The sequence below is a fragment of the Nelumbo lutea genome, chromosome 3 (genome assembly GCF_056320005.1).
Source record: "Nelumbo lutea isolate HS-2025 chromosome 3, American lotus-T2T, whole genome shotgun sequence".
In the NCBI taxonomy this organism is placed as follows: Eukaryota; Viridiplantae; Streptophyta; class Magnoliopsida; order Proteales; family Nelumbonaceae; genus Nelumbo; species Nelumbo lutea.
The window spans coordinates 23,670,854-23,685,326 of record NC_142686.1 but is presented as its reverse complement, the minus strand read 5'-3'; the positions used below and the strand labels follow the sequence as shown (position 1 = coordinate 23,685,326).

General features: G+C 40.3%; 1 protein-coding gene and 1 long non-coding RNA gene across 7 annotated transcripts; one reads left to right on the top strand and one right to left on the bottom strand.

The window, feature by feature from the left end:
* Positions 1–5,993: 5,993 nt before the first annotated feature.
* Positions 5,994–6,950, bottom strand: LOC148863635 (uncharacterized). The gene is made up of 3 exons (XR_016110514.1): positions 6,646–6,950; positions 6,430–6,469; positions 5,994–6,329 (listed from the first exon to the last, which is right to left on the bottom strand). It is a non-coding gene; the product is annotated as an uncharacterized LOC148863635 (long non-coding RNA).
* Positions 6,951–9,543: 2,593 nt separating this feature from the next.
* LOC148863634 (uncharacterized) lies at positions 9,544–12,542 on the top strand. 6 transcript variants are annotated; one of them, XM_088975596.1, is made up of 4 exons: positions 9,544–10,361; positions 11,084–11,286; positions 11,416–11,476; positions 11,597–12,542. In XM_088975596.1, the coding sequence occupies exons 2-4, from the start codon at positions 11,117–11,119 to the stop codon at positions 11,900–11,902; spliced, it is 537 nt and encodes a 178-aa protein (XP_088831722.1). In that variant the 5' UTR covers positions 9,544–10,361; positions 11,084–11,116; the 3' UTR covers positions 11,903–12,542. The 6 variants fall into 6 exon arrangements, with proteins under 6 accessions (XP_088831722.1, XP_088831723.1, XP_088831719.1 ...); XM_088975597.1 differs by having other exon boundaries at positions 10,127–10,342; XM_088975593.1 differs by having other exon boundaries at positions 10,184–10,361; positions 11,413–11,476.
* Positions 12,543–14,473: the final 1,931 nt, after the last annotated feature.

Genomic DNA, 14,473 nt, shown 5'->3' with positions numbered 1-14,473 from the left:
AAATAGCAAAATTTTCAATAATTGCATTGAATGTATAATTAGTGTTGCTCAAAAAGTTCCAAACAAAACTAACTTTTGCAAAATTCCTAGCGGGTATGCTATTGCATTATACTATTGATAATGGTAGATTTGGCCCTCCAGTGGAATTGTGACACGTGGCACCTCGTGCCAAATAAGTATGGCCTACCTCGCCATAGGCAGCTTTCCACAGGCAGCTCACCATAGGTAGCTTGCCACAGGTAATTCGCCACAGGCAGCTCGCCATAGTCAGCTCACCATAGGCAGCTCGCCACAGGCAGCTCGCCATAGGCAACTTGCCACAGGCAGCTCGCCATAGGCAACTTGCCACAGGCATAGGCAGCAGCTCGCCATAGGCAGATCGCCACAAGCCGCTAGCCACAGGCAGCTCACCACAGGCATAGGCAACTCGCCACAGGCAGCTTGCCACAGGCATAGGCATCTGCTCACCATAAGTAGCTCGCCACAAGCAACTCGCCATAGGCAACTCGCCACAAGCAAATGCCAGGGCTTGCCACAGGCAACTCACCATAGGCAGCTCGCCATGGGCAACTCGCCATAAGCAGCTCACCACAGGTAGCTCGCCCTAGGCAGCTCGTCACTTGTAGAGAAGGTCGATATAGGAGTAGTTTGGTGTATCGTAGGAAGATCTCCTGCCTGACGACCTGGCCCAGACACTGACCCGCCGACTAACACGGGTGCCAACCTGACAACCTGGCCCAGACACTGACCCACCGACTGACGTAGGCGCTGCCCTGACAACCTGGCCCAGGTGCCGACCTGGACGCCTAACACAAGTGCCAGCCTGACGACCTCGAGGAGTTCACCACCGTACCCCGGTTCTGACGGGATGTGACGAGTCTTACCGTTTGGAAGCTTTTCACCCACCTAACCCGCGAGGACTCTGGTATATAAAGACCTCACACCTCAAAGGGGAGGAAGGGGGAAAAATTTGGAGGTAATCCCTGCTATCTAGCTCTCTCATTCCTCCAATATTATCTTCAAAGCTCTCTACAATCAGAGTGCTACCTTAAGTGTCGGAGAGCCCCCATCGGGAAAATACCCCCGGGTCCTTTGATTCAGTTCTCGCAGGTCCCTCAGCTCCCGCCACCTACAAAGAGGAGGAAAAGATGGAGTTCTTGCGGGTCCCTCAGCTCCTATTGCCTACAAAGGAAAAAAGACCACCTCATGCTGAGGGCAGTCGGGTTGTGCTGCACCAAGGAGCTCCACCATTCTCGAAGTCACAGGCCGCCTAGTGGGGAGTTCGCCACCAGGTAGCTCTCCACCAGGGAGGTCGCCACCAAGCAGTTCGCCACCGGACAGTTCACCACCAAGCAGTTCGTCACCAGGCAGTTCGCCACCAAGCAATTCGTCACCAGGCAGTTCGCCCCCAGGCAGTTCTCCACCAGGCAGTTTGCCACCAAGTAGCTCATCACTAAGGCACGTCACCACCCAGTCAAATAACGAGGTACTTAGCCAAAAAAAATTTACATCACAAAACATTGGTACGTGGCCGAAAACGGTTACATCAATTGGTGTTGTTTGTGGGAACACGCTACAAAAAGCTAAGTTCTCGTCCTACAAAAGCTAAGTTCTCATCTTACCAAAGCTAAGTCCTCACTTTTTAGAAATTGAAGCTACCACTTTATAATTTACATTTTTTATGAACTCAAATACTATGCAGGGAGCTAACGGACTAAGTAGCTCTACCAACCTTACTTTCAATTCAGATAATGCCTCAGCAGTCCTCTCCGCAAGGTCCCCCCTACAAAGATGAGCTATTTGTGGCTTTCCCGGGAATTGGCGGCCAACAGACTACATAGGTGCCCTTACCGGTCAAGCCTTCCAAGGCTCCCGTGTGAGCTGGCAACCTAAAGTTAGTAGTGCTACCCCTGAAGGTCAAGCTCCTAGTAGCTTCTTGTAGGAATGGGTGACCAGCATTACGAAGCTGATGCAGCACAATCATAGCTCAACACCTCACAGGCAAAGCCTACGGGCCACATTACTACTTAAGACCCGGTCGCCTCTCCGGCACAGGCAAAGTCAGAAAAGAGTAGACTACGAGTCACTCCCAAAGCCTATGGGCCACATTACTACTTAAGATCCGGTTGCCTCTCCGGCACGGGCAAAGTAAAAAAAGAGTAGACTACGAGCCACTCCCAAAGCCTATGGGCCACATTACTGCTTAAGACTCGGTCACCTCTCCGGCACGGGCAAAAGTCAAAGAAGAGTAGACTACGAGTCACTCCCAAAGCCTACGGGCTGCACTAGAAATTGGATCATCACTTACTAGCTCGTCGACTTACGGGCCAAGAGAAATCTACTCCCTTCGCTGAGGTACTCTCAACTCGGGAGTGGGGGGCAATTGATGAGGGCAGATTTGGCCCTCCAGTGGAATTGTGACACGTGGCACCTCGTGCCAACTAAGTATGGCCTAGCTCACCATAGGCAGCTCGCCATAGCCAGCTCACCATAGTCAGCTCGCCACAAGCAGCTCGCCATAAGCAGCTCGCCATAGGCAGCTCGCCACAGGCAGCTCGCCATCGGTAGCTTGCCACAGGCATAAGCAGCAGCTCACCATAGGCAGCTTGCCATAGGCATAAGCAGCAGCTCGCCATAGGCAATTCACCATAGGCAAATGCCAGGGCTTGCCACAGGCAGCTCGCCATGGACAGCTCACCATAAGCAGCTCGCCACAGGCAGCTTGCCCTAGGCAGCTCGTCACTTGTAGAGAAGGTTGGTACAGGAGTAGTTTGGCGTATCGCAGGAAGATCTCCTGCCTAACGACCTGGCCCAGACACTGACCCGCCGACTGACACGGGCGCCGACCTGACAACCTGGCCCAGACACCGACCCGCCGACTGACGCAAGTGCCGTCCTGACAACCTGACCCAGGCACCGACCTGACCGCCTGACACAAGCGCCAGCCTGACGACCTCGAGGAGTTCACCACCGTACCCTAGTTCTGATGGAATGTGACGAGTCTTACCGTTTGGAAGTTTTTCACCCACCTAACCCGCGAGGACTCTGGTATATAAAGACCTCACCCCCCAAAGGGGAGGAAGGGGGAAAATGTGGAGGTAATCCCTGCTCTCTAGCTCACTCGTTCCTCCAATATTATCTTCAAAGCTCTCTACAATCAGAGTGCTAACTTAAGCGTCGGAGAGCCCCCGCCGGGAAAATACCCCCGGGTCCTTTGATTCAGTTCTCGCAGGTCCCTCAGCTCCCGCTACCTACAAAGAGGAGGAAAAGATGGAGTTCTCGCAGGTCCCTCAGCTCCCACTACCTACAAAGGAAAAAAGACCACCTCATGTTGAGGGCAACCGGGTTGCGCTGCACTAGGGAGCTCCACCATTCTCAAAGTCACAGGCCGCCTAGTGGGGAGTTCGCCACCAGGTAGCTCTCCACCAGGCAGTTCGCCACCAGGCAGTTCGCCACCAGGGAGCTCGCCACCAGGCACCTCACCATCCAGGCAGTTCGCCACTAGGGAGCTCGCCACCAGGCAATTCGCCACTGGATAGTTTGCCACCAGGCAGTTCGTCACTAGGCAGTTCGCCCCCAGGCAGTTCTCCACCCGGCAGTTCGCCCCCAGGCAATTCACCAGGCAGTTCGCCACCAAGCAGTTCATCACTAGGCAGTTCGCCCCTAGGCAGTTCTCCACTCGGCAGTTCGCCACCAAGTAGCTCATCACTAAGGCATGTCACCACCGGGTCAAATAACAAGGTACTTAGCCAAAAAATGTTTACATCACAAAACATTGGTACATGGCCGAAAACGGTTACATCAACTATATTTGGTCCGTAAGAAAGGAAAGAGTTTTTAAGGATTCTTACCTTTCTAATATGTAGATTATTTAAAAAACAAAAAGTATTTTTAACCAAATATTGGATAAATCAACAGATTGTACTTCAAATCCAATATTCTCTCATCAATTATGTCTTCATCTTAATCATAATACTGATTGTATCATCTTTACATATGCAGGCAAAATTACCCAATTTTATTTCTCTTTTTGGATTATTATTCTAACTACTCAACTGGAGTGCTTACAAATTGCAGAACAAAGGAAACTTTTGAGTTCAGTAGAGGAAGCAGAACTTTTTGCAATCTATCAAAGAATATCTTATGCTTAGCAACTGGGAAAATCTATTCTCATAATTTGCTCAGATTCTCAGATGGTGATCAGTACACTTGAACATCGATGTTGCCTACATTGGATTACTCTTGGACTGCTCATATCAACTACTAATCTGTTTCCTAACTTTAACTCTATAAAATTTGTATATATTAATAAAAAGTATAATTTTCCTGCACATTAACTAGCAAAATGATGTAAACACAACATATTTTGCTTTCTCATTATCCTTCCTTTAATCACTCTGCATAGAACTTTGTAATTTGCTCATCTGAATATATTTATCTTTAAAAAAAAACATGGAATATTAGTAACGAATGTTTTCAAAAAAAAAAAAAACTTCATTAACGAATGTTTTCATATTCATAATTGCTTAGGACTCGTCATTTCCTATTCTCATGTCTGTGAGAAGCAAACTTTGTGGCGAACGGTTTAGCAAGTCTAGGTCATTCAACGATTGCATCTGATCTGAACCTAGAAGATCAAGGACTTCATTACATTTGTTTTTTCGATGCTTGGGTGACACCTCACCAAGTGAAACATGTCCTTTTGATTTCCCTCTTATTCATGCACTCATTTAAAAGTTTGACAATTAGAAAAAAAAAAAAAAAAAACAATAAAAGTTCGGCAAATTTTCACAAAAATTAAGGAGGCGTTTGACATGCCTTTTTGGGAGCCTACTTTAAAAGCCCGCTAGCTCATAAAAGTCCTTCTAACCCTTTTGAAGATAAATATAAATTTTCCATCATAGGCACCTCACTTCTCTCAATCTGCCTGTGAATACAAACTCCCAAGTTGTTTGTTTGCAAGGGTGAAAGCAAAAACTTGTGCTCAGTGAATATTAAATAGGACTTAACATGTTTCTTTTATTTGATGAAAAGGCAAATTGAACCAATTATTAATAGATATAATCTATCTTCGTTTGAACCTGGTGGGGGGCTAGGCCTAAGGAGCTAGGAAATGAATATGACTTCATAAGGGGTGACTATTGTGACTTTGTGAGTTTTAAACTTGAGGGTATGCTCAATTTTTTCAAAACATCTGAATAATTCACGAGGAATGATGTGGTACCAATCCATAAAAGGATTGGTTAGGGGTGGCTATTGGTAGCTTCACCAATAATTATTTGAAACTTGTGAGTTGTGATTGCCAAACTCAATAGGCAATGAGGGGTTGAGTTGCCAAACTCAGAACCTACCCTTGACCAACTCACCTCCTCTACCTCTACCACCTGTACCACGACCACCATGACTGCCTCTGCCATTGCCACTATTGTTACTACGACAAGAAACAAGGGCAATCCTGTGGAGATCATTGTTGACTCTTCCAATCATGTATAGAGAACACCCTCAATTTGTGGCAATATGGGATTCCTAAATATTTGAGATTTTAATGCTTCATATTCTTGTTATAAGTCTAGATAGAAACTTAGCCACATTGAACTGATTTCTCCGTTTCTGCATTTCCTAAGGCATCTTAATTGCATTAACTTGTAGTTGAAATATCAAACAAAATTCTAAGGGAGTGTTCTTTTTCTTGGATTTTGAGAGAGAGTGAAAGTTGGGCAACAGGATTTTGGTTCCCATTGACTAAGAATCCTATGCTTATTTTTCAGATTTATGTGATAACTAAAAAAAGTTTATTTTTTTGGGTATCACTTATTCGGCTAAATGATACTCATCTGTTAGATGGATAAATAACTTACCAAAAAGTAAATAGGGACTTAGGATTTTTTTAAAACAGGTATATTTATTTATGGGTAAATTTCTTAAACTACTCTTATATACTGAATTCACTGGGTAACGTTACTGTTTGAAAATTGTATAACCCTCCAACAATTGTCTAAATCTTACGAGTGCCATTAAAGGAGAGACCAAGCCACTTGTTAGATTGAAATCAGCAATCCCACTTTCTTAGAGATGAGACTTAGCAAGATTCAGGCGGCCATTAACATACAAAGTACAGCAAGGCATCGAAAATAAGGAGTGATTACTGAGATACTGGTCACCTGGATCCTCTGAAGCTGCTTGGGGTTTCCGAAGGGGAGAGTTATTGGTTTCTTCTGCAGCCAATATTCGTCGTATCTCTATCGTCTCTGAATAACCAAATGTAGCCGTCGACCTCTGCTTGTGTGTAATGGCAGCGGGCAAGTGGTACCTCCTCAGCACTCTCATCTCTGAATAACTAAATCATATATTAAGTAAGAGAAGAAAAAAATACCAATATGTAGCTGATTACTGAGTATCGAGGTAAAAAAGAACACAATATAGAATTACTTTCTAGAGCTTCCACACGACCGTTCTTCTTCCCTGTTTTCTGGAAAAAAATAAAACAATAAAAGCATCGTACCAAGAAAAAGTCACGATTAAGAAACCACAAAATGCAGAGGAGATACAAACAAGCATAACCAGAATAAAGAAGGAAGTTTTTAAGGAAAATGGCAATAAGAAACTGGAAATACATATCAGAAAAAATAGAATTCTTAGTCGAACCTTATTGTCCTATCTCTCTGGTCACCGTTCTCGCGCTTCTTCTAGCGGAATTGGATTCCCATATAAACAGCTCATTAAAACTTCTTTCGCAGCTTTCTTCCCCTTCTTTGTAGAAGAGGATTTTGAAGCACTCGCTTCCCCGTCCTTAGTCATCCACTTTCCCATCGACTTCTCTGGCTTTGAGTGATGTGCAGAGCGTGGATAAACGGTCAATCCTTCGCAAGTTTCTTCTCTCTAAGGATTTACTAATGAAGTTCCACTAGTCGACTTGGCGTGGAAAAACGTTACCGGGCTCCGCCTTGCCTGGAGGTAAAAAGTACAAGACTCTAGACACTCTTTAGTAGGGGTGTTCATGGTTTGATTAACCAAATCATGGGCCTATTTTTAAACCAAGTTGGTACCACCGATTGGGAAACCGTGAACCAAAAAATCAATCATTAACCAATTGATCAATTTAGTTAACGGAAGACTTTTCATATTGGTTAACCAAAATCAAACTGGTATCTTCGTTTTTTCAAAAATTGCAAACCAATTAGATCGGTTAGATTTTTTACTTCGCTTTTGTTAGTTTGGTTTGATTTTTTTTTTTTTTTTTGAACAGGATTTTTTACTACCTTAACACACCTTAGCTTCTCCTTTCACCTTCATTTTGGTGGGATGGGAAAGTATGCTCCATTGTTTGGTTGCAAAAGGGAAAAAATGAGAAAATCAATCATAGTAATAATAAATAATTTTTTATTATTTTATATTAATTATTAAATTATTTATACATTAATGAAATCGTTTTACATTTAATTAATATTAATAATTAATATTTTAAAATTTATTTTAATAATATTTACCATGAATTAAATAATAATTTTATTTTATTATTAATTATTTATCAAATTTATCAGATAATAATACTTTGTAGTATTTAGTATCTTATTATTAATTATTTAAAATCCTTAATTGGTTAATTAATTATTATTTTACATTTTATTAGTTTATAGGTTATTATTAATATATATTCCATTAATACCAATGACTTAATTAAACGTTTTAATATTTTAATATTAATTACTCATATATTATTAAATTATTTTTTGATAAATAGTTTATTTTAATTAAACTAAAAATAATTATTTAATTATAAAATGTATTTTTGTTAATTCTTAATTAATTAGTAATATTTTATGATTTAGTATTTTATTGTTAATTATTAATTTGATTAATTAGTTAATTATTATTATATGAGTTAATCTTGTAATTTTATTAGTTTATTTTTTATTTTATTAATACGTATGACTTAATTAATAATTTTAATATTTTATTCAAAACTATTTATTGAATAATATTTGTATTAATTATGTTATTTTAAGTTATTAATTATTTTTTAAATATATTATCAAATAATTAAACATTTATTTGTGGGTCATGGATCTCGTATAACTCTTAGAAATACAATAAAGGAAGGTGTTTTCCTTTTTGTTAAATAAATTTCCCCTACATTCTCACTTGTTTCCCACCAAAATGGTGGGACTCCACATTCCAAAAATTGGGATCTATAATCCACCTTTTTTCCCATAGCATCTTATGTCATCCGATGAACCAAACATAAAAACTGGGGCCTTAGTTTCTCCTTTCATAGGGATGGCAATTTCCCTATAAAACTGGGGCCCCGCCCCACCCCGCCCCGAATGGGGCAGGTTTTTCTCGACCCTAAACAAGGACGGGGTGGGGCCAGGTTTTAGATATAATTTCTTGAACCCAAAGGTAAATTAGTAAAATATATCTAGGTTCAATATTGATATTTAAAATATCTCTAAGTTTTTCCAAAATTTTTAAAATCTTAGGATCCCATAATTGTACTTTTAATTATCCATAAAGTATTATAATTCAATTCTAAAATACCCACAAATTCCTGTATTCTATGTATAAATTATTCATAAAATAGATATTTTTTAAGTAATTGCCTTGGAGTGGGAAAAAATTCAGGAATTCTCTATTCTCAATGAAAAATGGATGCTCCACCCTGAACCCGCCCCATTGCTAACCCTATCCTTTCACCTTCATTGAGCTCGTTAGCTCCTCCTTTCACTTGATTTACTCGATTGCCATAGTCACTACCCCTCGATCCAACCCCGGGGCTTGTGACGACTTTCCTCTCTCTCCGTAGGTGGGACCTATCATGAAATTCAATATCAGTTTTTGATTCTACCCCTATTACAGAATCCAACAACAACAATTGCCAACTAATAAAAAAAAGGCTATTTTCTAGTTTGTTAGTTTTTGAAAAGCCCGAAAGATCCTATGAAAATACTTGCTAAATAAACCATAACTTATTTGGTCATTGGCATAAAGGGTTTTTTGGGCCTTGTTTATTCTTTACAATTTACAAGTTGAATTTCTTTTACTAGTAGAAATATTTATAGATCTTAATTTTTGAGAAGTGTTGTATAAATTAATTGTTGTAGTTCAAGGGCTATGTAATACCTATGAGCTATTATGCATATATTTATCGATTGTTTTTTTTTTGTCGAGTTAGTCACTTATTTTTCATATCTAAGACTACAATATAATTCCAAACATTTCCTTCAAAAATGTTTATATACGTAATATATTGCTAATTTATTTAGTTATGCTCACACTATGCAAGTACAGTCATTGTGAATTTGTGATTGGCTCATTCAAGTACTGTTAATTCAATGGAATCTACCCTTGTCGGGAATGGTACATGTCCCATTTGGATTGATTAAATACGTGCAAGAGATGAGAGAGAAGAGAAAGTATAGATAGTGAAAGGGGAGATAGTGGTTAAGAGAAAAACCCGAAGGACTAAAATTTTGGATGGCCGTATGGACGTGAGGCCAAAGGTAAGAATCGGCTTTATATAGTAAAGATGCTCAGTAAAGGCATGTGGTCTCTCTCATCACTCTCTCCCCTCTCTGGTCTTCTGTCTGACTAGTTCAAGTTTTGAATTTTGAAATGAAATGAAAAGTGAGGAATAGGGAATGGGGAATGGATTCCAAGACAGAATTGATTAAAGTTCCAAGGAGTGAACAGTGAATTCCGAATTCCTCCACGATCTTGTTTGTGATTGTGGTCCTCTCTCTACTCCTTCCCTCCTAAGCACCAGCTTAGTCCTCCTTTTAAAAAATAAGCTTATTTTTATATTTTTTTAAGTAAAAAATGTTAAAAGTTAAAATCCAGTCACAGTCAGCGGAGACGCGGAGGAACAAAAACTGTTCACTTGGCAGGCTGGATTTTTATTTGAAAAAGTCTCCCACGTGATACAGAGTGAGGGACGAGACAAGTGGATTGCACCAGGAAAAATAAGAAAAAGAAATAGATAAAAAAATAGAATAATAGAAAAAAAAGGAAAAAAACGAATGGAGGGGAACAGCCCAAAAGAGGGAATGACCCAAACGGTCTTCTATCTCCACCGTCCTAGATCTTATCACTATCCCTCTTCTCTCTCCTCATATTTCACCTTTTGTTTGGTTTCTCTTTTTTTTTCTTTTATTATTTATATTTATATTTACAAGTAAGAGAGAGAGAGAGAGAATCAGAATTCGGTTTGGGTTTATGGGTTGAGGAGAGGAGCTAAAATCGATGCAGTTTTTAGTAGGAGGCACCGCTGCGTGAAGAAATTATAAAAGAGAAAGAGTAAATAAAAAAGAAGGTGTTGGGTGAGACGAAAGGCTTGCAGTTGCAGGTTCTGCCCCCACTTTCTGGTTTGTCTAATTCCGTGACGCTGCTGTCCATTTCTTTATTTATTTTTACTTTCTACTTGTTGGTTTCTTGGTTCTCACCTCCCCTCTCTCTCTACCCTATAAATCTAACCAACCGCTTCTTCATCCTTCTTTCTCCTTGTCTACCTTTCTCTGCAATTTTTTTCTTCGTTTTTTTGTTCGTTTTTCCCTCCCTTCTCGGAGATAAGTTGTGCAAGTTCAGGTGATTTTTTTTTCTTTCTCCTCCCCGTGTGCTATTAAGATCTCTGTTCCTCTTTTGCTTCTTTTCTTTGATAAAGATCCTTTTTTTTTTCTTGTTAATTTGTTTGTTTTTTTTGTTTTGTTTTGTTGGGCATGCAATTTGTCTCCGGTTCGCGTTTGTCCCTCTAGATGTTAGGGCACCGTCTTTGATGGTTTTGATGAGCTGTGTTCTGAGTGTGTTCCGAAAATTTGTTTCTTCTCTGGGTGGTTTTACTTGTGGGTAGAAAAGATTTTGCCTTGTTCATAGATCTATAAGTATTTCACTGTTTCAGCTGCTTTTACTGGAAGCTCTTAATTTTCCTGCCTTGTGCCTTCAGAAAGTCTAGGGTTCCATCTTTTGCTTAGATCTCGTCGGAAATATGGCAAATATATTATCTTTATGACTAGATCCTTGGTCTTTCGTTTGGATCTGCTACCCAACCATTAAGTCTCGGCTAAAGTTTTTCTTCCTTTTGCTGTACCAGACGTTCTCCTTCAGATCTCGAAGAGCAGTCAAGATGAACCATTGCGGTTTTCAGCAGAACGCCTTCGCAGCCTGTGATGAGAGGAGGAGCTCCTTCTCCATCTCTGAGCGGAAAGATCTCGTCGTTTGCCCCAAACCTCGCAGACTCGGCCTCTTGAATCATGCCATCAACGACTCAATCAGACCATTGAGATGGCACTTCAGGTACTTTATTTTTTCCTTTCTAGATCTTTTCGCGTCACTTGGTCTTGAATCTTCATGTCGAATCGCCTTGAAATTTCTATTTATAATTCGTATAGTATTAATTTTTCTGCTTTTGCCCGACCAAAGCAGTCAACCTGATTTTTGCGAGTCGAAAGCCGGGACTGAGCTTCTAGACATCATTCTGACTAAGGTATTATATGATTCCATGTTCTTCTTCTGAAAAAACCCTCTCACGGAGCGCCTTGCAGAAGATAAAAACTTTTCCTTTGATATGGTTTGTCACAACAGTGCGTTTGTTGTGTTATTACAGGGTAGTTATGGAGTAGAGCAATCGGCAGCTCAGGCGGCTTCGTCGCCCCCGTTTTTCTGTGGGTCTCCACCGACTCGGGCAACTAACCCACTAATCCAAGACGCCCGTTTTGGGGAGGAGAAGCTGACCTCGCTTGCACCGGTTCCGATCCCAACTCCGTCGGGTCTTTCTTCTTCCCCGTCCTCGTCCGCCCGCAAGGGAGGATGCGTTCGCGCGACGTTCGGGAACAATCCGGCGGTGAGAATCGAGGGTTTCGATTGCCTCGACAGGGACAGGCGAACCTGCAGCATTCCTGCCGTTGCTTAGAAACCCTCTCCAACGTTTTCCATCAGTACATAGAAGAGAACTAAAAATCACAACACCAGGTCAACAACGTTTTCATTTTTTTTTTTTGAAGAAAGCAAGAGAAGAGAGCCTTTAATTCGAATTTTCAGAAGGACAGAGAGCAAGAGAGAGAAGGGAGGGAATTGTGTTATTATTGTAAATATGTTTTCGGTTTTCCTCGATCAATCTTCATTGATAGGATGGTATTATCTATGTATGTAAAGAGGGATGTATGTATGTATGTAGATGTGATGAAGATCCAGCAAATAAAGAGAGGGAAAGCCAAAACAAACCCTTCTCTTCTTAATTGTTATTATTAGATTAGGGTAGTTTTCTTAGGTTAGAAAGAAGGTTGAGAGAGGTTTAGGGGTCTCTTCTCATGGTCAAGGTCTCAGAGTCTGTCTTTCTTGCGTTTGTGTAATGAAAATGAAGATTAGGAGGGAGGGGTTGGCTACCCTTTGATTTCTTTTTTTTTCGGTTGTGTTTGCGGCCTTGAGAGAGAGAGAGAGAGAGAGAAAGAGAGAGAGAGAATTTGTATAAAGGGAATGTTAAATTATTGAGTCAATGTGTCATTTATTACTCAATGTAAATATGGTTTCATTTTGGTGGGTTCTTGGTGGTATATTGTTTGGATTCAACTTCTCTTGGTTGTTTCCAGCTTTTGTTTTAAAAGGATGGATTTGAACAAAGCGTTGTGCGTGTGGGGTCCTGATCCCCGGCCCTTTGACTGGAAATTCTAGATTGTGTTAGGCTGGGCTGGCTCCTCGTGATGTTGTGGGGTGGTGGTTTGTTGGTGGCAGTGTGCATTAATTAAAGGAAATATGGGTCCTTTCATGCGCTCTTCCTTTCTGATTTTGATTGTTCGACTTTAACTACAAAGAAATAAAGAATATGGTGGAAGGTGACTCGACAGATTTTTCTTGAATAATTTATTAGTGGTAGAAGCATCATCTCTACGGGGGTTACGATTTACGACCAAGTCCAAACTTGTTCTTGATAAATTATATCGTTGTATATTTATGTTGTGTTATAAGTTTGAAATTGACTTAGACTAGACTGTTGATTAGTCGTGAATGGGGTTGGAGTGAGGGCACTTAATCACTGTCTTTCATGGGGATGAGTAATCAACAGTCTAAGGAGTTGTGATTCAACACGGGATCTGAATGAGATTTTGGAGGTGGCTTTCGCTTTAACCTTTAACCCATCGTTATTCACCCTCACGGCCCCACGTCCCCAGTGAGTCAGTGACCCAACGCTTGGGAATTTTCAATGTAAATGGAGAATTTATTAACCACATGGAATCTGTTGAGTTCATTCTCATCTTAGTCCACAAATAAGTGGGGATATTACCTGGCTGCAAGCCTGCAACCCAAGGTCAATGTTGGATGTTGAATAAATAATGAATTTCTGTGTGCTACTACTCTTGTATGTTGGATCCCAACAACAGAACGCAAAAATAATTGCTTCAAAAGGTCGATGTTGCGTAAATCGAATTCGGATCATTCCTGTTCAGATTTTTAGATCGGATAATAGGATCCGATCTGACATGGGATTGGATTCACTTTATATATGTTATATATTTATTTATAAATATATTTATTATAAATTTATTATATTAATTTTTTATAAGACATATATATATATATATATATATGATGAAAATAGTTAAAAAATATTTGTATTTTTGTTTTTATTTTATTTAAGTTAGTATATTTTAATTTTATTTTATACTTTATTATTTAAAAAAAAAAACAAGTCGGGTTGAATCAGATCTAAAGATTCTATTTACTGATAGGAGTCAAATTTAAATCAAATTCTATCAGATCCGAATTGATATCGGATTTAATTTAAATATACATTGATTCGAATTCAATCCTATCTGTTTACATCCTTAATTGGAACGTGTCATTGGCCATTACTAGATTTGATTGACCCATGCCTTCGTATTATTCCGACTGGAGTCTGGATCTCTTACCAACAAAATATTAAATATGGTGTAACCATGGTTTAAAGTATCGATACGATACGTTCGATACGGGGTGTATTGTATCATATCTTTTGAAAAAGATACGATCTGAAACACTTGTTTTCAAGTTGATGAAGAGTGATTTGGCACGACCTAGCAAAGAGGCACGATTTGATTGAGGGGAGACAACTCAACCAAGCAAACTCAGTTCACAACATTCAGAGCTTGGGTATTCAGCCACCTCGGCCCAAACCACATCGATGTAAAGGCACCTCGATACTCGATCTAATTTGGGGCTAAAGAATCGAAGTGGCAGTTCGAGGGAGCCGAAACGTCACGATCGACTACAAAGGCCTCCCCAAAGGGCCCCGAATTTCTTAGGATCATGATAAGACTTGTCCTATATCTGCCTGAATCGGAGGTAAAATGATAAACCTTATCAACATACTGTTATCATTCAAAAACAAAACAAACCTTAATTGCCCAACCCGGAGATCTCGGAGGTCATTTGTAAGGCCCATGACTAATCCAGTATATAAAGACATGAAACCTCAAGGCAAATGCACGCGTGATTATTCTACTCACTA